At 41.3% G+C, this 24179-nt stretch overlaps 2 protein-coding genes across 4 annotated transcripts; one reads left to right on the top strand and one right to left on the bottom strand.

The window, feature by feature from the left end:
• Positions 1 to 5427: 5427 nt before the first annotated feature.
• On the bottom strand, positions 5428 to 13651 carry LOC127768685 (glucan endo-1,3-beta-glucosidase 1-like). Of its 2 annotated transcripts, none has more exons than XM_052294314.1 (5): positions 13339 to 13651; positions 8935 to 9053; positions 7058 to 8020; positions 6928 to 6955; positions 5428 to 6576 (listed from the first exon to the last, which is right to left on the bottom strand). In XM_052294314.1, exons 2-5 carry the CDS (start codon positions 8999 to 9001, stop codon positions 6195 to 6197), a joined length of 1440 nt encoding a protein of 479 aa, XP_052150274.1. In that variant the 5' UTR covers positions 9002 to 9053; positions 13339 to 13651; the 3' UTR covers positions 5428 to 6194. The 2 variants fall into 2 exon arrangements, with proteins under 2 accessions (XP_052150274.1, XP_052150273.1); XM_052294313.1 differs by having other exon boundaries at positions 8935 to 9062; positions 13339 to 13650.
• Positions 13652 to 18363: 4712 nt separating this feature from the next.
• On the top strand, positions 18364 to 21741 carry LOC127765295 (serine/arginine-rich SC35-like splicing factor SCL33). 2 transcript variants are annotated; one of them, XM_052290160.1, is made up of 6 exons: positions 18364 to 18472; positions 19476 to 19627; positions 20178 to 20255; positions 20820 to 20984; positions 21088 to 21222; positions 21304 to 21741. In XM_052290160.1, exons 2-6 carry the CDS (start codon positions 19482 to 19484, stop codon positions 21431 to 21433), a joined length of 654 nt encoding a protein of 217 aa, XP_052146120.1. In that variant the 5' UTR covers positions 18364 to 18472; positions 19476 to 19481; the 3' UTR covers positions 21434 to 21741. The 2 variants fall into 2 exon arrangements, with proteins under 2 accessions (XP_052146120.1, XP_052146121.1); XM_052290161.1 differs by lacking the exon at positions 18364 to 18472 and adding an exon at positions 20516 to 20624 and having other exon boundaries at positions 19572 to 19627.
• Positions 21742 to 24179: the final 2438 nt, after the last annotated feature.

Below are 24179 nucleotides of genomic sequence, written 5' to 3'. Positions count from 1 at the left end.
CATGGAGGCATGGAACACCAAGCAGGTGACACGCACTATACAGATCAGCCTGCCACTGGGTATTCAGTACCCATCCCCATACCCATACACATTTTATTTGGGTAGGGTATAGGTAAAAGAATTACCAATTTAAATTTTGAATATGGGGAAGATATTACCCATTTTACCCACTTCATCTGTACCCATTTGCTATGGTGTAAAATTCGGACCTAAAATTTTTAAACTCGAACTCACATTACAAAATCTTATCAAATTTGACTGAAATTTGGAGGGATGATTTATTATATTAAAGAGCAACTTTGTACAAATTTTGATCCATTTCTACATGTGGAGCCCACATATGTCTCTTCTCTTATCCATTGGGTTACCCATACCATTGGGTAATACCCACTTAATTTATGTATGGGTCATATTTTTTTTAGATGGAGACAAATAAAATTAGGTATGGATATGGGTTACCCAATACCCTTCCCGTGGTAGGCCTAACTACTGATAAAAAAAACTAGCTACTAGCGTCTCTGAAATAGCACCCATGACGCTTTGAATAACATCATGTCTTCTTTATTCGATCGATCGAGGCCAGGCGCCACGCAAGTGCAAGACATTTGCCTAGTTGGTCCTCCAAAACAGAGTTTGGATCTCAGACAGACTAACAACCAGAGGATAGCCAAATGGCTCCACATGCCCACTCTATTGTCAGACTCAGAAGACGGCCCTTCACCTACTAGAAGGATGTAGATACATGAGAAGAATCTGGGAGGAGATTGCACGATGGATGGACTGCGACCATCTAAGCCTGTCGCTTTGGGAGCCGGCCTCGACGGTACATGAGTGGTGGGAGGCCACGGTTAATACGAGAGAAGCGCCGAAAAAAGCACTACATATGCTAACCTTGTTGGTCGGATGGGAAATTTGGAATGAGAGGAACCGGAGGATCTTCCAACACAAAGAGATGTCGGCCTTAAATATACTCTCCAAGATAAAAGGAAGAAGCAAAAACGTAGAGCCTCGCGGGCACGAGACACCTTGCCGCATGGCTGAAAGTGTAACCTTTTTTGGCCGCTAGGGCCGAGGCCTCAAAACTTTTAATTACTTACTTTTTGTACAATTTTCACTTCTCTATTCAATGAAAATTGGTAGCTTGCCGATTTCGTTAAAAATAAAAAAAGGATCGACCGAGGCCAGGCCTCTCTTGGCCAATCATCACATATACGTGCAGAGAAGAAACGCGTGCTTCTTCTAATCACCCCATATGATCGAGGTTCATTATCAGAGACGCGGTTTAAATTGAACTGTCTCTCTCGTACGGTCACATTTGTAGTGAAGTGGACACTCATGAAGTGACAACAACAACAACCAGCTAAGGAATGAAAAGAAATGGTCTTTAATTAATACGTTTAGCACTCATGTTAAGCATCATTAAGCCCTGAAAAGTATTGGTTTTACCAGTGTCTTGCATAATATCTTCTTGGAGCTTTATGGTTTATGCTTAGTGACATGGTTTCCTCCTGCAATGAAGAGATGCCAGCAAAGAGCCAGAATTAAGACGTGTATGCATTGCACAGTTGGCTTGCATTATAGATAGATGATGGGTGGTAGATGATGGATTAAAGTGGGTTTATGACAATTATTCAACGATAAAGACAAACAAATGAATTAAATGATAGACAGTTGAAAATTTATTAAAAATAGAGTCCACGAGAACACTCCCTGATTGTGAATAATTACTCATCATCGGAGCTCAAGGGTATAAGAATTCCTACCGGTCATGAATTGCTACCTAATATGATTAACCGGGAATTCTTGCCAATTGATGATGCATATACAATCTAACTTCCCAGGAAAGTTAATACAAATAATCTGAGCACAAATTAGTAGTTAAAGAAAGTAAACATATGGGAGGCGTACGTTGCCGTTTGCTGCTTCAAGCAGCATCTGCTAGAGGATGAAGCAGAAGTGCAGGAGAGAGACTAAACTTGGGGCTACATGTCATAACAGTATGTTTAGATATATAGTTAAAAGTTATTATATTTTTTTTACGGAGATAGTACTATTCTTGAGAAACAGAGAACTCGGTGTGTTAGAACTCAACCATAAACTAAGCATGCAGAGTAGAGAAACGAAGTAGGCAGAAGGCTACATGCAAGTGCAAATTACAAGTATGTGCTGTTTGGATATTTAGCTAATGTCAAGAGTCCTTGTGTAAGAGAATTGAAAAAAAAAACACTATATGTCATAAATTCATCTTCCATCTTTTTCTAGTTCCTTTTTACTTTTATTTTCTAATTCAAAATATTGGTATCAAGGATTTGTTAATTCGTTCAATTTGTTGATGGATGAGAAAATTTATTTCCACACGTTACGGTGTACGGGTATAATGCTAGTAAAAAAATAAAAATGAGGGGGTAATAGACACAATGAGTATACAAGATGAGGGTCATCCAGCAAGAAGCCTTTGTGGTGGCTGGACTGCGAGGCAGCAACGGCGAAGCAGAGGTGGTGCCACATGAGGCAAAGGCCGCCGGAGAGGAGGCGGTGGCCAAGTGCATGGTGGAGGCTAGCAGCAAAGAGGCAACGTCACCCGAGATGGAGGGGCCCCTAGGAGACGTTATAGTGCGACTGTACGAGGTGGAAGCCACCGAGATAGAAGGCGCTGGAGTGTTGCCTTGTGTTATCGGCGGAAGAGCCAGTTTAAATGTTTGGGCCTGAGTGAGCAGGTTAAGAATGGAAAGAGATGGGATTTTTTTAATCGTTAACTGCACATGACATTCAGCCCTTGCAGGAGTAAAAAGTCTATATGACTTAACGTCTTAGCATAGCTTTTCTTTTAAAACCCTGTATAAGTATAGTTTTTTCCATTTTATTCAATGAAATTAGCATGCTTTGCACTGGTTCATTAAAAAAATTGCACACATGGCATGAGTCCCACATTGTTTGGTGTTAGCAAGCGATATCGAACCGAACATGTGAGATTTTATACTTTTTGCTAGCTGCTTCAATACCACACTGTCAAATGGTGCTCTCCTGGTCGACTTTGATTTTTTTTTCCCATCGAGACACCACAGCCAATGCTCTCATGCCATTTTGAACACAATATACTACATCACTGTCACATCACATGGGCCTTGTCGCACCAAACAAAAAATAACCATGCTACCCCTGCCCTTCATACGCAGATCCTCCTAATCCCCATCGCTGCCTTCTCACTCTCCATAGGTACTCTAACCCAATCTTCGACGATGACGACAATGGTGGCGAGCAGCGCTAGAAGAACAAAAACCACCAACAAGATGGCAGCGGGGTTCGTGGAGCAGTTTTCGGCGAGGAGTTCAGGACTTCGGGGTAACACAGTGCTACCTCGACATGCATACTAGCGCTACCCTAGCCTACCAGATGATCCACCAAAAGGTGATGGCAATGCTGAGGACATGTGGTGCGAGGTGAAGATCATGCATGCTACGTCCACCTCGTCATGGTGCTTTGCGAGAGCAGCAAGATCACCCCCACAGCGTGGGGAGGGAAAAGATGGGCAATGGTGGGGAGATGGAGGAATAGAGCACCTGAAGTGGAGGCACAGTTGAGGTGGTCAGGGTAGATCTGGCATCCTCGAGCTCAATAGCAGACTAATATGAAGCCCTCGGGCTCGTCGCGGCTGGCTCTGGCAAGGAGAGGCAACCAACTTGCTATGTGGTTCTCTGCGTTGGTGGTGGCAGCGGCGATGGCTCGTCATCAGAGAAGGAGGTTGGTGCCATCACCGTCCATTAGTTGTTGCCAGTTCGTCTCCTCCCGCATGAACTATATCCAAAAAAGTGGAAAAATGGGCAAGAGAGTCAATTTCCCCGAATTGCATACTTATCATGCTGTGTTACAAGAAGTGATAAAATAAAAACAATTCAGAGTTCATGAGTGTCAAATAATCAAAGTCACTCAAAGATGGCACTCGTAGGGTTGACTTCTCCTGCCTGGTTCGGTTGCCAACATCATTGTGCATTGGTAGAGTTGTGCATACATAACTTAACTCATCATGATTAAAATCCGACTATATCCATAAATTGAATTATATGCTCTCGCAGAGTCTGTAAGTTATACCTCTTTTGTGAAAAGAAAAAATAACCTCGAAAGCCTAAAGCTACATCAATGTAAGTCAAATTAGCATATAGTCCTGCCAAGCCGATTTGCCATGCAACACTATACAATGGATTAAAATTTGTACCAAATTTATCGAGCCAGATCCACTCATGCAAATGGTGATGATATTACATTGAAAATAATTGTCACTCTCTGTCTCCCCCATGTATGTAAGGCATATACAATTATAAGAGTTTTATTTCAACTCAGTATCACAAAAGATTTGATAGAAAATGGCTCTTAGAGTATCACCTTCCCAAAACAGATTTTGAGGGATTTTAGGTGAAAATTTTGATCAAATCCCCTATAGTCCAACACACGTTTTGGAGTTCTTTGAGTTCTCTTCCCTTATTTCTCGCTCCGTTGATTTAGGGGAGAGAAAGCGCTCCCCTCCGACTCGTCTCTCACATGTGAGGGAGGAGCGTGATCTATTCTGCGCGAGAATTCTATTTGTAGTTTAACAGAAAGGTCCACTTTTAGTTTTTTTTATAAAATTTAATTAGGTTTCTCTTGAAGATATCAGTATATTTATTTCTATTTTTAGTTTAGGAAACCAAAAACAAATTTTTAGGAGGAGATTATTCATAATCTCTTGGTAATGCCCTTAGATAAATGTGCAATTGATGTCTGGTTTGGGCCAACTATATCAGGTCTACTTTACATACCTCACCTAAGGTTCGAGTTTCAGTCACATCCCTCAACCGTTATACTAGGTATAACAATCTCTCATCTTTTAAAATTAGTATAAATATAGTCTCAAGGCATTACTAAGGCTGATTTTGGTTGATATCGGCGTTCACATGACGTATTAACTAAGTTCTCGTCCCATGAGGAATTTATGTGGCACTTATGGTTAGAAAAAAAAAATGGTAAGATCCACGTGGGGTGGGGCTCACCTGTCAGGGGTCTTCTTCTTCCCCTTTCTTCCCATCTCTCTCTACATCTCCCCTATCTTCCTCTTTGTCTCTAGGAAGGCAGGCGGCGGGGATAGGGGTGACATCTAGCAGGAGAGGAGCAAGGCAGCGGCAAACTCGCCTCCGTGGGGGTGGGCAAGGTAGAAGGAGTGTGATCGATTGCCCATGTGGGTCCTATCGTTATTTTTTTTTCTAACGGTAAGTACCACGTAAGCGCTACGTGGCACAAAGAACTAGTGAATACGTCACGTGAGCGCCGCGCCAGCTAACACCAACCTCAATATTGCCTTAAAATTATATTTACACTTGTTATAAAGATGATAGATGTGTTGTATTCGGCTTTAGAGTTGACAACGTGATTGAAACTCAACCCTTACACGACGAATGTAAAGTGGACTTCTTCCTTATGGCAAACATGCCACGAGAGCCTCTAAATACAGGCCCAACACTGATCTAACATGGACATGCTCAGCTCATGCAAATTTACAGGTGGGCTCCCAGAATTAATGAGAATTTTGTTGCAGGCATCATCGAGGGTGCTGGCTCAAGCATTGTAAGGGGAGGCCGGTGCGGTGCTCTGCTCCGTTGGCTTGTCCATGGCGGTGCTCTGCTCCAAGGTCCAAGCAGTGCCTCATGTTCAACACCGTGGTTGCCGCTGACCATCATCTACAACTTCAAGATGCTCCTCCTGCACTGAACTCTGAACCATTTTGGACAGAGTTCATCTGGAAAATATGAAACATGGAAGAAATACATGTACTGTACTATGTATTTAGTGGAATTTTGAGATGTTATGGAACATATATTCAAATGCGGGATCAATTGTATATTTGTATCGCCAATTCAGTATCATGTAAAGATTGTTTTTTTCCAGATCCAACTCAACCATGCGTGAGGCTAGTGGCATGTACATGTATAACCATTAACTGACAGGTCGAAGAACAGAAATTGTCAGCGACTGACTAGCACATATTTTTTTAGATAATGTCCATGCTGATCAAGTATATATACTATACATGCATAATTACATATATATATGAACTCCTAATTTTTCGTATGCATAATTTCAATCCGCCGCCTACAGAGACCAGCAATTTCTCAGAGCAACATCACAACGCATGATTCCCAAATTTACACAAATAGAAACGAACTTCACATGAGATCGACGGACAGGAGCAGCACGGCGAGGGCAGCGGCGGCGGCGAGGCGAGCGCCGGAGGCGCCGCCGTCGCGGTGGCCGGCGCCGCCGTACGGGCTGAAGGCGCTGCTGGGCCCGAACGACGAGCCGCTCCCGTTGAAGCTCCCCGGCGGGCCGAACCCCGACGGCGGCGTGCCGAACCCGCCCGACGGCGGGGTGCCGAAGCCGCCCGCCGGCGGGGTGAAGCCGCCGGCCGGAGGGGTCGTGCCGGCCGCCGGCGGGCTGAAGTCGGTCGGTGGGCTGGTGCCGACCGGCGGCGTGAGGCCCGCCGGTGGGGAGAGCGTCGTCGGAGGGCTGGCTCCCGGCACGCTCGTGTTCGAGCCTCCTGCCATCGAGCTGCACAAAGTAAACAGAAATAAATATGATATTTATCCTTGTCGCATTCTTGCATTGCTAATTTGAAAAGCTAAATTTCAAACAATCTTTTATTATTCACGTTTCGTTTTCAGCTATCCTTTAAACATTTAACATTTTTATCTTTATGATACTCTAGATCATTTTCAACTCTTTTATCAATCTATATCCAATTTATCATATGCTGAAAAATGGTGGTTACATATAGCTATTGAAGTTCATTGACGAATATAAAATATCGGCAATAAAACATGTCTAAAGTAAAATTTACTCTCGTATGAATGTAATATGTGGCTGATTTGTTCAAGAATTTCCACATTTGAGCTCACTCACCTTCCTGTGAAGACGCATGATCCTGAGCCTGAGAGTATTCAAAAGAAGAAGAAAAAAATTAAATTCAGCAAAAATTCAGTGACCGAGGAGGGAGTGAAATACTCCGTATTACAGAAGAAATGGAGCTTACTGGGATCGGCGGTGGTGGTGGTGGCGGTGCCATTGAAGGAGCAGGTGGCGCCGGTGGACGCCATCTTCTGGTAGTAGTCATTGTAGGCGTAGGACGCCAGCGCCGGCAGGTTGTTCTGCTTGTAGCACGCGCCGCCGGGCTGGATCGCCGCGCAGTCCGCCTGCCCGGGCCCGCACGCCCAGTTCAGCCCCGCCTGCAGCGCCGCCGCGTCCGCGTTCTGCAGCGCCACGCAGAACATCCCCGCCGACGTCGCCAGCGACCGCCTCTCGCCGCCGCCGACGCCGCCGGAGGCCTGCAGCAGGTAGCTGTGGTACACCACCGTCGTCGCGCCACCGCCGAATTCTTCTGTCTCCACCGGCGCCGCGATCACCGGGATGGCGCCCCCGGGGAACCCCAGCGCGCGCATCGCGCCGTAGGCCGCGTCGACCATGCTGTCCGTGGACTCCGACGGCCGGGTCTTGAGGAACAGCGGCGCGCCGGTGGCGTTCAGGTACCGGAGGAGGCCGCCCGCCACGGCGGCGGCGGCCCACGCCGGGGGAGCCTGCAGCGCGGCGCCGGACACCGCGCTCGACACCTTCACGCGGCCGTCGAGGCGCGACGCGGCGAGCGCGGCGTGGAGGTTGGCCATCGCCGGGAGGAGGAAGTACGCGTTCCCCGGTGACCTGGCCACGACGTCGTCGCCGGCCACCACGTGCGTGATCCTCGTCGCCGGGAGGAACCGCGCGACGTTGGCGGCGACCCAGAGCTCGGCCTCCTCCAGGAACTCGGCCATGTGCTCGAGCTGGTCGTTGGGCACGGTGAGGATCACCTCCTCGCCGGTGTTCGCCAGTGATCGCAGCGACCGATGGTCCGCGCCGCCGATGAACACGCGCGCATGCTTCGTCTGCTTAGACTGAACAATCTTGGCGAACTCCGACGGCGAGTTCTCCGGCGAAGGGATCGTGTTGGCGCCAACATAAGTCCCTGCTCATCATTGGAGCAGAAAATTTAGTGTAGAACAGGCGAACACAACAGGTGATTTCTGAATTTCTGATTAGTGACGAAGTGCAGAAAGATAAAAGTTCAGTTGGTTCAGTCTAGTCTACTTATCCTGTTAATCCATGTTAGTAATTGATTGGACCAGAAAATTTTAGTGTAAGACAGGCAAACACAACAGATGGTTTTGAATTCTGAATATCTGATTACTGACGAAGTGCAGAAAGATATGAAAGTACAGTTGGTTCAGACTAGTACTTAATCCTGTTAATCCATGTTGGTACTTGGTTGTAGTACATGATGGTTGTGCACTTCATAGTTCATACAAATAATGCATAGAATGTTAGTACTCTTGTTAGATTAAGAGTGTTAGATCATGAAGCCCTGGAATCATTTGCTGTCATCAGGGAAAGAAAACATGACCTGCTGCATGAAAGATCAGAACTGGCTACAGTTCAGGTTTCAGAGTGTTCAGTATTTGAATGTTTGTTTTCTCACAGCTGACTGATATGATTTGGGTTGTATCAAACAAATCATTGGCTAAGTATATATTATTCGCACCATTCTACTATTTCTTAAGCATGAGATAACTGATAAGTTTCTAGATGTCACATGTATGGCGTATGCTTTTTGTGACTGAAGATAAGGCATGCAAAGTGGGGAAAAGCACAAGCATATCAGAAAACTTTGTACTAGCTTAAAAGTCTCCTATAATGTTCTGCACTTTAGGCATGTATGTTCATTTTTTTTGTAAAGAATCTCAGTGATGAAAAAGAAAGTGAGAAAGGAACCTGGTTCTGTTGTTAACTGAAACTGAAGCAAAAACTAACAAGAGAACAATTGATACGGAGTACTAATTAGTAAATGATAATGCTACTTTTGCTACTACAGAGTGCACATACCTGATGCATTGCAGACAAGACAGATGAGCAAAAGTATGGTTCCCCGCCATCTTCTGTCCAACATCATTGATGATAGATGGTGCTACAGGAAGGGCAACTTCTTGATGCACCTCTTGGACCTGTTGAACCTAGCAATACCATCAGAGAATTCCAGAAGATTATAGAAAGTATTTGCAATTGGACGCTTGCATCATTGCATGCTCATTTTGGAGTCAGGGGAAAAATGACCTGTTTCCAGATCCTCATGAACTAAAGCACAAAATTCCCAAAAGAAAATGGGGCAATACCCCCTTGCAAAAAAGAAGAAGAAGAATACCCAAAAGAAAGTGCCTCTTGCAAAGTGCAAGCAAAGCTAAAGGACTTGCAAGGAAAAGACTACAATATAATAAAATCCTACAAAAAAGTTCCTATCAAATTCTCCATCATTGTTCACACAACCCTTAGCAATTACATGCCAACTCTATAAGAACAATACATGTCAACCAGCCCCGTGCATTGTTTTGATGATTTTCTACTTAGTAATATAGCAACCTAATATCGAATAGGACAAACACTTCATATTACAGCGAATCGAAAAAAAAGCATGTCCGGATCTGGAATTTCCAGCCGATTCAGCGAGAAGTTCCATGTCCTCTGAATAAGTCCGGTAGTTGGGACGTTGTTGGATCAGAATTCAGAACAGAACAGAACAGAACAAACACAGCAATATTCATAATACGGATGCTGCGTTATCTGAGGTCGGCCGGGCCATACATTGTAGCCTTGAAGATGCTTCGAGAGATGGAACCATATACTCACCAAACAACCCTACTAGTCCTACATGGCGACGTCATGAAGAAATTAAGCAGGGAAAATAATTGAGATGCGACACGACACACATCGAAGAAAGAAGAAGAAGATGAAGATGGACTTGAATTCGCCGGACCCAGCCGGTGATCTGATCGATCACCGCTGCCTGGTGTCATCGGCAGAGCGACACGAACTAGGCTAGTCTTGAAGCCAAGTGTCCGCGTCTTATTGGGTTGACCATGAATGATCCAAAACAATTTCCTAAGCTAAAACAACTATTAGTAGTAAAGAATTTTACGGTTATTGAGAAGGTAACATGAAGTACTACAATTTGGTATATTTTGGTACTTAGGTATTATGAGTTACCAAATCTATCTATCTATCTATCTATCTATCTATCTATCTATTATATACTAAAAGTCCATTAAACTTCCTACAAATGCTCTCAAGCTGCCACGTGGCGCTCTAATAAATTAGAGAAAATCCTAGAAATTCTAAGAAAAAAGCAAAACATCTACCCCTTGATTTTCACTTAAATTGGTGGGTCTAATATTATACACCGTTAAATAAAATTGATCTTAAAACAAACCAAATACTATGGGGTCCCACCTCTCCTCCTTCTCCCGTGCATGTGTACGTGGGTATATATACGTACGTACCATGTATGTACACCCTTCTTTTCTTTTCTTTTTTTTTCTTCTTGTCCATTTATATAATATGGATATATACCTTTTTAAATAATCATAAATTTACAACACAAAGAATCTACCATCATACAACTCACTGGTAACTAAATTAGCTCTACAATTTTTGAAAATAAAATTTAAACCATTATATGTGACCATTAAATTAATAATGTAATATAGTTTCCACTTAAACATGTGTACTCATTATTTTGTACTATTATTTTCAAATAATGCACTATTTTAAAATAAAGTTTACACAATTATATTGTGTACCTATCAAATAAACAATTTAAGATCTATATTAATTGATTTATACGTGCACTTAAACCGATGGACCCATTACTTAAATTATCGGAACTATTTTTTTTATTACATTGGACTATTATTCTCAAATAATGCATGGTTTTAAAATAAAGTCTACACCATTATATTATGTACCTATTAAATTAATAATTTAAAATCTATATTAACTAATGTACACTTACACTATAACCGGTGGACCCATTATTTAAATCATCTGATATATTATTTGCTAATAAATAAAACGTTCGAAGTTCTCTTTTTTTGCCCGCTGCACAATGCACGTCTGCACCTTTACCTTTTGCACGCGTGACAAAGCATCGTGTCTGGCACTACCATTTTGCCACATATCAAATCATATATGGAGATGATTAATTTTGTTAATAACATGAAAAGAAAATTAAGGTGTGATGCAGCGAGAGAAGAATTAAGCATTGTGGGTTGTGTTTTTTTTCCAACACTTAGCTCTGTTTAAGCTGAAACCGAGAGTTGATTACAGAATAATTATAATGTATTGTGTTATGTCGTATTTGGATTTTGCACTATTTGTTCGTATAGATGAAAGAATTCATTATGTTATAAATGTGAGCACAATATTAATGAATATCAATAGCACTCTTACAAAGACTAGGGTGTTATAAAGGAGTTTAAGATCCTCTTTTTTTCCCTGATTTCATAGTTGGATTTTCGTTTGCACGCTTTCCAAGTTTCTAAATGGTGTCTCTTTAAACAACATTTTAACTTTTTATAAGTCAATTTATTCGTTTATACCCTCAAATAGCTATCATATAATAAGATAATTCATCAATTTCAGCTGTCCTAAACCCTAAGTAGTACATATTTTTTTTATGCGAGTCATGGTGATCAGTAAATTGGGGATCAACGGATAATCAAAGTTGTAAGATGAATATGTAAGAGCGACTATGAACAACTGTAATCGGTGTCAAAATTAATTGCTACTAATTAGACATCTAATGGCTTGCTAGCCACGTAATTAATTTCTCTCAACATGTATATAAACATGCACGAAGCTGGAACAAATATTACCATAAGCCCTATACATATATATATTAAGCGGTTAATATTCTTATTACATGTGTTAAGTCCTTTAAAATTTCTTAAAACACTCTCAAGCTGCCACGTATTAGAAATTCTAAGGGAAAAAAAGCAAAGTATCCATTACTTGATTTTTCACTTAATCGGTACGTCCAATATTATAAACCGTTAGATTAAATTGATCTTAAAAAAACAAAATACTATAAGGTCTCACCTCTCGTCCCGTGGCATAGGTATGCACCTACTTACATGGTTATGTACGCTTCCCCTCCCTTTTTTCATTTTTCCCTTTTTTCTTTTTTTCCATGCATACACTTCCCTCCCTTTCTTACTATATCATGCGCCTTCTTGAGACGATTTAATCACAAGAATTTTGAGTATCTTGCTCTCGCATTTTTCATTTGTGGCCATACTACACGGTATATATATAGATGGACTGTATGATAATTAACTAGCAATGGTTTCTTATTTACTCAAGAAAAAAATGATTTAAAACTCATACCTTAAGGAAAAGTTTTTGAATGGTTTTTTAAGATACCTTAAGAAAAATAGAACCCTTAAATTATTATAAAATAACATTATCCAAACTTTAGTTTGCCCTTAATCTATAAGACAAAATTTTTGAATAAACAATAATTTTACCTTTCAATAATATAAGTGTCGCGCATGCGCGCGGGCCACTTTCCTAATTTATAATAGAGAAGTGGTACCTCATAGTACCTCCTCAAGTACCGTAAAATTTCTCTTAGTAGTAGCACCCCAAGATTTTGAGTTCAAATCTTCATATGAGCGAATTTCAGATTAAGTTATTTGAGGGCTATATTTTCTATTTGATAGGTTCCTAATTTAAAAATACTGTCTATATCTGGTTGGATGTAAAGCCCGGGTAAAAAATACCCTTCTCTAAAAAAAATCAGTAGTAATCAGGATTAGCGGATTAAGTGCTTAGCTATCCCCATCAAAGGATAGATATGATATGATAAAAAAGAAACAACTTTTAAAAGTACTCTACTTAATCCCGTAGCTCTCGTATCTTCATCAATTTCAGTAGTATTGCTTTAAGCGTCAAGGTCACTGATTGATGCTCGAGAGTGAAATGAAATAATCATCACAAAATTTCCAGGTAGAAATATACTACGAGTTTAAATTGGTGGAGTAACAGTAATACGGACAACTCGGATTCAAGTAGCCTATTGGGTATGCGAGAATCCCATGCAAAGCTCTACGAGGATTTTTACAGTGAAAATAAAATCGCTCCAAATTAAACGCTTTGACTGACAGAATATGAATATCGCACATGAAGTAGCCAGCTGATTGATAGGAGAAATGAAGCGCAATAAATTTGAAATTGAGAAAAGGTTAGATCATACTGATAAGAATTAACAACGCTAGCATAACGAGGATGAACTAGTATAATTCAGCAGATAGCAATACAGAAACCGGGCAACACGATCGATTACCCGACGATCGAGAGGAACAGAAACAAGAAGCAGAAACAACAGAGTAAATCACCATGAACGAACGAATGATTTCATGCTGCAACAACTGGAATTTCACTGACGGCTGTATGTACCTGGGAGTAGCAGAGAGCTCTCCCAGCTCGCAGCCTCGGATCTCTCCTCGTTTCGCTTCGCCCGGATGAAAAGCCTGGCCTCGGAACTGCCGCTAATTTATGCTAAGCACTCTCCTCTGTTACTGTGTTCTTGGAGCTGATGAGCCAGCCAGCAGATAGCAACTGAAGCTGAAGCTGCAGCTGCGAACCGAGCAGGGAGGAGCAGAGTGATGGCAAGGCGACTGCCATTTTATACGCACGCTAATCTCTCCATCAAATATTCAATTAGTACGGTAATGACGCACGCTAAACGACGCTATCATCGGTGACAAAGGTGGCCCCGGAAGATGGCTACGAGGCGTTGGACCAAAAAAAAAGAGAGAGAGAGAGAGAGGAAGAGAAAAGGAAACCAGAAAGGAGAAGTAGATGAGCAGCGGCGGCGTACACACGCAGACACACCATCCATGCAGCGACATCTTCTGTTTATCTCGTCAGTGAAACTGAAACGTGTTTGGTTTGCACTTGGGCGCCGGCCTGCCTGCCACTACTGTAGATTGCATGCTTTGCTTCTTTCTGCCGGATAGTATACCGACGGATCGAGAATTGTCTGACCAAGACGGCATGCTTTGCCTTCGAGCCTGTTCACTTTGGTGCTATTTTCAACCTTACCAAATTTTGATAAAATTATTAAAAAAAGTGGCTATATTTAGTTTGCTGTCAATTTTTGGTAACTATATAAGAAATCCTGCTAAAATTTTGGCAAGTTGCTAAAATTTTGGTAATGCCAAAATTTAGTAAGGTTTTTTTTTTCATCAAAGTGAACAGGCCCTTCATCTTAGTCTTCAGTAAAGTTGCTAAAATTTTGGTAATGCCAAAATTTGATAAGGTTTTTTTTTTCATCAAAGTGAACAGGCCCTTCATCTTAGTCTTCAGTAAAGTTGCTAAAATTTTGGTAATGCCAAAATTTGATAAGGTTTTTTTTTTCATCAAAGTGAACAGGCACTTTATCTTAGTCTTCAGTTAGGTTTGGGATGGATTTTACAATATAAAATTTTGGTACCTGCATACAGATATTCAGTCTCGTCGTTCTATTTATGTTTATATTTGTTAGCTAAAATTTAAATTTAGAGTTGATTTTAGGATTTTTTTTTTCATCGTAGTTTATTTTTCAGCCTTTATTTTTAAGTCGTTAAGAACATGTATATGAAAATTTTATTCACAAACTATTTTTCATTTGTAAATATACGTGATGGAGCTGATTGCGCTTTGGCTTGTACTTTGAAGTTATCTAGGCTGATATAAATTCAGAGATGCAATTTCTTAACAACAGTATTTCATGGATCTCATGCTGATGTGACATGGCAATGCCAAAAAGGATCGGAGCCATTGCCTGACAGGTGTGATTGGGTGCCAACCCCTAACCGAAACATCAAGAGAAGCATCTGGTCAAACCGACCGGACAGTAACATCTGGCTACGACTTGGGAGTTTCGGACTTCAAAACAGGTGATCCATCTTCAGCTGAACGGCATATCCATTACAGTACTATCTTCCAACCAAACTTAACTGATACTCTTTCATCCGGCCGAGTAATTAACCTTAAGCAATCGATTGATTGATTAATTAGTCCCTCTCTAATCTTTCTTGAGGCTTCAAAAGCAAAAGAGAGTCTAATTTGCCATGTCATTAGCCGACTGCTTTTTTGCTAATCACCCAATGCATGATAAGGTAGCATTTCGTTGGTGCCCTGCTTCTGCTTCTGCTTTGCGCCGATGAGCCGATCTAGTTGCACCAAAAAGGGGCAACTAAAAGAGATGCAATGTGGAATTTGCTTTGTGCTGCATTGGGGACGGATAAGCCTCGACAAGTAGTCGACAGAGAGTGCTTGATGCGTCGCGCTTTGGACCTGCTGACGGGGTTTCTCACATGCGCTGATGCACGGCACACAAAAACCGACTAGATTTCGCCGTTCTTTTATCCGGCTATATCCTGCAACCTGCATTAGAAAATCGTCATCATTCTAAGGGTCCAAGATTACCACCCATCTTTATTCTGATACACTGCACGTTCCCAATACATTATACTCCTGCGTAAAAGTTAAGGGTCTCATTGGTTGTCCTATAGCTTATAAGTCAAAGCCAAAATTTAAATTTTAAAACTTGATTTTTAATTTGATTTTCAATTAACTGGTGCTACATGGAGTATGGGCTCCAAGATTCAAATTGAGTATATACCCAATTTAAATGAGTATGAACTTTTTTTAAATGTTTAGATATGAACATTAACTTCTTTACTAACAAGTTCAAACAAGTTTGAACTGAGTTTGAACTTTTTTTTTTGTTAGATTTTGGTTTTAGGTATATAACATCCAAACATATAATTCGTTAGGTATGTAATAATGAATTGTGAAATAAAGTTGAGTTTGAGTTGTTTTGTTGTTAGGTATTTGTATGAATCAAATTCATATACCTAGGTATATACTCACAATTTGAAAACTTTTAAAAATTTAAGAGAATTTGTGTGTTTTATACCTTGAAGCCCGGGCACCATGGAGTCCCATATGTGTATCCTCTCTATATATATATATATATATATATATATATATATATATATATATATATATATATATATATATATATATATATATATATATATATATATATATATATATATATATATATATATATGCGCACACACACAGAGAGAAATTTTACTCATGTATTTTTTTTAATCGTTAATAGCCCGTTATGGCTTATAATAAGTCATAAGCAACTGATGGGGATAATCTAATTTATTTTAAAATGGATGAAGTATCAAACAAACAAAAGTATCAACGTTATATATGGCCATTGGAAACTCGATGACACACTTTGGCCGAAAAGAACATAGTTGTACATCACCGGATCACCCCTGCGACACCATACGTGGATTCAAATGCAGTCGCACTCATCAGCACGGAGCACGTAATTAAGTAAAACATTATCTTGTGACAAGGAAAAAGGAGCCGGCACACGTTGCATCATCATATGTATTGTTGATATACACTTCTTCAATTCGTTGGCTTTTCTGCAGAGATCCATCAATCATAGCTTAGGAACAAAGGAAACTTTGGCTCAATCTCTCCCTAGCCTCTATGTACACATGGGTCGTTGCATTCTGCACACATCGATGCACATGGCTCGATTGCTTTGCTTGGGTTGGTTCTCGACCTGCTGGCCGGTGATGGACAAATGGCGGTGTGGCGCCCGGTAGCCGTGTCTCGACTGTTCTCTCTCTAAAACTTTAGTTTTGTGGTGGATAAGTGTAAAGTTAAGGTTTCGTTATTTTCGGCCTCATCTTTTCACTTAAATTTTAAATTTTCAACATTTAATTTGAAGCTGATGCCATTGCAAAGAGTATTAACAAAGAAACATCTAATAGAATCGGGAGAATGAAAGTATACCCCGAGAACGTCCCACCGCTGGATTTTGAGGCAGGATTGCTTCCGTTGATGTCGTTCATCATCTTGTCTCCAATCTCCGTCGACATCTTGGTGAAGGCGTCGATGCAGCAGCAGTAGCCGTGAAGAACAAGAGCAGTCGCGCTTGAAGCGTTACCCAAAAACTTGATCGCCCGCCTACCCGTGCAGGTTCTCAAGCGGACGGAGTTTTGGAGGCACCTGCTCGTCCTGTACACCTGTGCGCGTAGGTGAACAGAACCGGGGAAGGATTCTACAGCTCAAGAACAGAGGAGGAACTCGAAGTGCAAGAGAGGTCGGGAAGAACTTCTTTCGTCCTTCTAGTCGCTGCGGAGTATATATATGCGAGCGCGGGAGTAACGTTCGGAATTATCAACCGCGGTGTTTAATTTCGTAAGTGACGCGCTCGTTAATACGGAATCAATTCACGGCGTTTAATTCCGTAACCGACGGAATCAATTCACGATATTTAATTCCGTAACCAACGCGTTCATCGATACGAAATCAATTCTATGTGTGTTTAATTCCGTAACCGACGGAATCAATTCACGACATTCAATTCCGTAATCGACGCGTTCATTGATACAAAATCAATTCTCCGTGTTTATTACCGTCAATTCATGACATTTAATTCCGTAACCAACGCGTTCATTGATACGAAATCAATTCTCCGTGTGTTTAATTCGCGTTCATTGATACGAAATCAATTCTCTGTGTTTATTACCGTTCGTTACAAAGCGAGAGAGCGCAGCAACAGCTGTCTGCCTCACCCCGCCTGGTTGTCCGCGCACCATCTCAACCGGTCAATAGAGACTCTCCACTAGCTCTGTATTTAAGTTGAGACCTCTTCACTTATATTTCCAAAGTGGTATTATTACCCATAGCACTTAATGTGGGTCAATGGAATTTATTAGGATTTAATTGGGCCTAGCCCATTAATCTAACAGTTTTATTAAAAAATTACTCTTTGTTTGCAAATATGCCGTTTGGCTTATGATGGGAACCTTTGTTTTCTATTTTCTGCTAGTGTGTTTAGACCATTTTCAGCAAACGTAAGAGTTTTTGCGAAATGAGGTTAACCCCCTGTAGGAGCTGAGAAAATTCATTTGTTACAAAGAAGGCGTTGTAAAACGAGAAAAAGGAACAATACTGATTGAGAGGATGGAAAAGGCAGAAATGGGAAAAAAAGAATATGGTATGAAACAAAGAAAAGAGGGGAGAAAGTCAAAGAAAGAAAACATACCAAACTTTTTCATGAGGGGAAAAATATGCCAAACTTTTCCTGAGAAGGAAAAATTTATACTTCTACCAAACTCGAAAGACAAAAAAAGAGAAGAGAAAATGAACCAGACCGAAATGGGAAAGCAAGAAAGTAGCCGAAACCGGAAAGCGAGAAAACATACCGTCATGGGCCAAATTTCTCTACAGATCAAAGCCCAACACGAGCCCGTTTGTGTACAGCCCATCTTACCCGTCACGGCGTCACCTCCCGCATCCACCGTCCAATCCCCGCCCCCCCGGATCCAACGGTCCACGCGACATCTCTCCCCTCATTAAAGCCAAAGGCAGCACGCACGCACCCCTCCCCCTCCGCGCTCCTCCTCTCCCTCCCCCTCCGCGCAACATCCGGAAGCTTCTGGAAATCTGGAGGCGACGAACCCAGGAGCGGCGAAGCGCCTCCAAGCCCTAGGCGGGAAAGGTAATCATCATCCGATTCGCGAGGCGAGATTCCTATCCCCCCGTTCCCCTTCTCCTCCTTCTCCTTCGCCGGTGAGGAGATTTCTAGGTTTGGATTTGTATTGGTCGCGGGATTTGATGCGGTTTGATGGTTGATTCGTGCGCGCGCGTGTTACATACACGTCGTTGTGTGCCGCGCGCCATTGGGGAAACCCTAGCTCGCTCCACCGCGCGGTGTGGTTGCGGTGTGATGCCGCCCGTTAGGCTGCAGCGTTTGCTTGGAGGGTGGTGGTGTCTTTGAGGCCGGTTTTGTGAGCGGCGGGCCGATTCGAGGGGGTTGCGTCGCCTGATTTGGTTATGTTTTGCGGTTTGCGTGGGATTTCCTTTTCGCTAGGGTTTGGGTGTTCTTGGCGGGGTGAAGGATGGAGTGTTTGCTGGTGGGATTGAATGGCAATGATCGACAGCTGTGTGGATTGGCGGCGTGCTCATATTCTTTTCTAACTCTTGATTTAGATGCCATAGGAAGATGTTATGCATTCATTCACAACAGTTATTTCTTGTACTTAAACTTGATTGATATATAAAGTATGCTATTGAACGCTTCTAATCATTTCATCAGTACGGAAGATGTTATGTATTCATTCACAACCATTGTTAACAATACAGTTAATAGTTCTTATAGATTATTAAGTTGACGACTCTTAAGTCTTGAATGCCTTGTGTGCGTTCAAGGCACTACTTAAATTTACCATTGATGGATTTAAATTGGGAGTGGCAATTATTTGATGCATAGAAATATATTGTGATGTCTATTTTTCTCGAATGCTGAAATGTTGTAGCTTGTTTTATTCCCTACCAGCATCTACAGAACCTTTTTAGCTAAAAAGAGCTGAATGGAAGAATGAGTCTTGTTGATAAGGTCACTTGCTGTTGGCATTGTTCTTTTTAGTGGAACGAGTAGCTTATGAAACACAATCGCATCATTTGAATTTCCTCTAATGGCAATTTTTTTCCTGTAAGCTTAGATCACTATGGGAAGAGGCTATGATTATGGTCCATCACCGCCAAGAGAATACAGGAGAAGAGCCCGCAGCCCAAGTCCTCGTGGGCGCTATGGAGGCCGTGACAGGGATCTCCCAACTAGTCTTTTGGTGAGGAATCTTCGCCGTGACTGTAGGTAAGTTTCTTTGCACCTTGGTCAGTAACTGAATGAGTGTTTTCTTGTTAAGTAACACATGCAATCACACATTCCGGTTACACTAGTTGTAGTTGAGTTGGTGCAATTCATCATCATTTGGGCCAAGATAATGTCTCTTTATAAAATTATAATACTACTGATGTGCATTTTTGAAATCCGTAAATTATTTTTCATCTTGAGCTTCTATTGCATACAGCTCATGAGCTTGGTTTGCAATGCCAAAATTCATTTAGTCATCACTTATAAACCAAAGAAGCATTGCTTTGGCGCAAAACAGATTGGAGTGTAAATCTAAACATTGTTCTTCTGTTGTAATGACATAAGGCAAATGAGTAAATGTTTGTTGTTTTCCAAAGGATTTTTTTTGTAACCTGTGTTATTATTGTCATCTGTTGGATATTATATATTTGATTTACAGAAGTTCGTAACTGTAAGGATTTCTCGCCTTTTCATGTCTTTTAATTTCAATGCTATTTTACCACTTTCTCCATGTTGCATGTCTTTACCTTAGACATAATTATGAATACAGGCCTGATGATCTACGAAAACCATTTGGAAAATTTGGTCGTGTCAAAGATATATATCTTCCAAGAGATTATTACACTGGGTAAGGCACCTCAACTCAAATAGAGCCAGTGTTCATTTTCAACTGGAGGCCTACATGCTGTTTAGGGATCAAACCATGAGATGTTTAGGACGCTGTGATATTTTTTCAATCCAGTAATATGCTATTTTTGGATTCATTTGCAATTGGCTTAAACATGTGCTTTGGAAATGTTTGTTTGTGCTTTAGTACATTTGGTGCACCTAAATTGAATGATTTTTGCCCCACCTCTTAAGATTAACTGTGAAAATAATTTTTTGAAGACACAAGCCTTAAGAGTACTCTGTTGAAGAGAAGGGAAGAAATAGAGTATAAGAGATATGCAAGTTATGAAGAGTTTCAAGTCTATCTTTAAACTCTGATGAGTACAAGGTCAGCAGCCTAGTGCTTGCTTTATCTGTTGAAAAATTTGTGTATCAACATCCAGGGAAAGGAATCAAGGTTCAAGGATATGAATAATCAATTGTTCCTTTACTTGACTAAAGTCAAGTATCCTTTTCAGGATTTTCTTGTATACTGTTCAGAATTGTGCAATTAATTAAAGCTAAATCTTGTTATCTGTAACAGGGAGCCTCGAGGATTTGGGTTCATCCAATATTATGATCCTGAGGATGCTGCTGATGCAAAATACCACATGGATGGGCAAATTCTTCTTGGCAGGGAAGTTACTGTTGTATTTGCTGAGGAGAACAGAAAGAAACCATCTGAGATGAGGGCTAGGGAAAGAGTCGGGTATTGCACTGCTCTCTTTCATCTTTTTTCTCTAATGTTTTTTGTTTTGTTAAAGTATTATCTCTTTTGTGGCATATGTAACCAGTTTGTTCATCTTCTGCAGTAGCAGGGACCGTTCTTATGATCGCAGGTCGCGCTCTCCTAGATACTCCCGCTCAAGGTCACCTGTGTACTCTCCAAGATCACGGTCCCGTAGTCGAAGCTACTCACCTGCACCTAAGAGAAAGCACTATTCAAGGTTTGACTTCAGTATCCTCCATGGACGTTTATATTAGTTTATTCACAACAAAATCATTCACATGTTTTACCATCTTAGCAGGTCTCCTGCCCGTCGGGAGAGATCTCTGTCGCGCTCACCAGCGGACAGCAGATCACGAAGTAGAAGCCTCTCTGATGACCGCCGCAGCAAGTCACCTGACAGGGAGAGGTCTCTTTCTGTTAGCCGGTGAGGAGCTTAGGACCCAATGCCAACGGGGCACTGGGTTGAACCATGTTTCGATGATGACTGCTTCTTGTTACTAGGTTGAACCATGTTTCGGAATTTTTAGGCCATCCTGATCTTCTAGGAATGTTAATGATGTGTGGTCTTCTAGGATTTCCTTTTCATTGTTGGATCCTGAAGATAAAAAGTCGAAGCATCGAATAACTTATCATATTCTAAGTGACTGGTTATTGCCTTTTGTGGTCCTGTAACGTTACCAATGATTTCCCCATTGGCGAGCAGGCATTGTTAATGTAAGAACTCAAGTCAGGATTACTAGTTGTCTCAATTCTGCTTTTCATACTCATCATCTGGAGGTTATTTTGTTGGTTAATAAGAACAGTTTTTTTTTCTCTGATACAAACAATGTACCTGGAGTTAAAATCGGTATATACTCGAGAGATGTGACGTGGCAATCTTCCCTTCTTTTGGCGCCCTTTAGATCTGGAATTTCTTTAAGGAACCAAGATCATTGCCTCACAAAATTAGGACCTCACAAAACTCTGCTATTCACATGATCTCCTGGTTTGTGGCGGCACTGATTTTGTTTTGTTCCTCGCTTAGACGCGTAGTCGTAGCTTTCGCAAACGTAGCTGAGGATTTGGATCGTTCGCAGGCCGAAACCAGGAGACGATGAACGACGATGCAAATGCCAATTGGACGGCCCGGCGCTGATGCAGTTATGCTTATGCAACATATGAATGTGATGAGCGCAAAATGATCCACTGCTAAAAGGAAATTTATACAGATGTTGAAAGGTCAATTGAGAAGCTGGAACCGACCATGACCGCGCATGGTCCAGTACAATATAGAAATAGTAGCACATCAATGGGTTTTGAAGAAAGAAAAAAAAAAAGAACTGGGATCAGTAATAGGCTTATAGGCGTGCCAACTCACCTCACCTTCAATCAAGTACTCTACAGAAAAATGGTACTTCAACCAGCAACCAGTGTAGTAAAATGGTCGGTAAAGATAATGTGGCCCAGCAACCAGTGTATATGTAGGAGCAGCTTGGAGTTGGCGAGGATTTGGTCGGCAAAAGGAGGCCGACTGCCGGTTTGACCACGGAGTAATAAGCACTGCATTGCCTTCTGGTTGATCTCCCGGTCCTTACGAGTCAAGCAGTAAACTAATCTTTTAATCAGCCGGCAGCTTGGCCACGGTTAAATGTCCTGCAAATTTCGGTCGCACGTAGGAGTAGCTGCCTAGAAAGAGCGTGTTGACTCTCCAGGAAAGGCAACAATTAATTAAGAAGAAAAAACCGAATTAATTGCCGGACGAGGTTTCCGGTCAGTTTCATCGATGTCCCAATCCAGGACACCATGCAATGCAACTAACTTCTCCAGCAGTCAGCAGCACTGCGTTGGGTCGGGTCGTCCATGTGACGCCTCATTCCCGATAGTCATAGACAGAGATATCATATCCACTTACACTTGATTAGCTGTAGGATCTGAACAAGAACATACTAGGTAAACAGTTAACAGTCCTGACCACCTCTGTTCATGCCCCAGAAGAAGAAACATTGTTCAGAATTTTATTTTCTGTACTTGATGAAAGCAGGTTACAGTGTAATCTTCCTTTTTTATATAGAAAATTTTGACAACAAATTAATCCATGATCACACGTATATGCACACCATAATCTCTTCTTGGTTAGGTCATGCCCAATTGTCCATCGACACTAACTCATTGCATCCACAAACGAATGATGCAGATGGATTACTGCTTGCTGGCTGCCTACTGTTCTACTTCAGCTGTTTTGCCGGTGACACCGACAAGTTCATGATTCTCTGCAGGAAATCAGTGAGAATGCCGATCGAAGCACAATCCATGACATGACATGGCATATACGAGCCTGATTGATTACCATCTAGAAAATATGTAGTTATCATACAAATATATGCGGCTTGGGTCTCTTTAATTACGATCTGTAACTACGGTTTCATATGGCAGCAGGGAAAGGGCAATGCGTATCATGTCAGGGTTATCAGCCACCCATCAAAATCAAGCCAGCCATGTATAATTGTATATGAAGTGTATTTCTTTCAAAATAATAATAATAAAATGTATATGGAGTATATACATGCATACATGTCCGCATCTTGATCGATCGGTGCCTGTGATTAATTCAAGATCACAGAAAAAAAAAGATAATGCACAGTGTCAGCACAGCTGGAATAGTTGTTGGCCAAGCTGGATTCCTGTCAGGTCCAGTGTACATCATCTCTGACACCCTTTTTAATCGATCAATAATTAATGTTACTTAGTACTCCCTCCATTCTAAATTGATTTACATATAGTTTTTTTAAGTTATTCTTAAAGGATCTACATATTTGTATTCATTCATTAAGTCTATTCGTTATTTGTACATTGGAGTAAATAGACATTGATGCATGCATCCATGCATACAAGTATTTATAACCCACATGTAATATCTTGATTTGCTATTGGCTAGGAAATAGTGAGAATGGTGCATGCATCGAGTTTGTTGCTAGAGTAAATATAGTATGAGAGATTTATTAGTTTTTCTTGGTCTTGATATACCATGAAATATATAGATCAATTTGGAATGAAGGGAGTAGTACATTACCACTTAACTAACGAGGAGGAGGAGCGTGTAATGCTGCTTAATTATATAGAGCAGCTGATGCATGTGAATATATTGATGTTTTTGTTTCCGAGCGGATATATTAGATGATTTGACTCTCTAATCCA

This window comes from Oryza glaberrima, chromosome 3 (assembly GCF_000147395.1).
Source record: "Oryza glaberrima chromosome 3, OglaRS2, whole genome shotgun sequence".
Lineage (NCBI taxonomy): Eukaryota > Viridiplantae > Streptophyta > Magnoliopsida > Poales > Poaceae > Oryza > Oryza glaberrima.
Note: the sequence above shows the minus strand (reverse complement) of the source record. Positions and strands in the feature narration are given on the sequence as shown.

Coding starts and splice junctions, on each gene's coding strand:
- LOC127768685 (XM_052294314.1), bottom strand. CDS start 9,001: ATGATGTTGGACAGAAGATGGCGGGGAACCATACTTTTGCTCATCTGT. Junction 6,956..7,057: donor CACCACCACCGCCGATCCCA/GTAAGCTCCATT, acceptor GAATACTCTCAG/GCTCAGGATCATGCGTCTTC. Junction 6,577..6,927: donor TCATGCGTCTTCACAGGAAG/GTGAGTGAGCTC, acceptor TACTTTGTGCAG/CTCGATGGCAGGAGGCTCGA.
- LOC127765295 (XM_052290160.1), top strand. CDS start 19,482: ATGGGAAGAGGCTATGATTATGGTCCATCACCGCCAAGAGAATACAGG. Junction 19,628..20,177: donor AATCTTCGCCGTGACTGTAG/GTAAGTTTCTTT, acceptor TTATGAATACAG/GCCTGATGATCTACGAAAAC. Junction 20,256..20,819: donor CCAAGAGATTATTACACTGG/GTAAGGCACCTC, acceptor TATCTGTAACAG/GGAGCCTCGAGGATTTGGGT.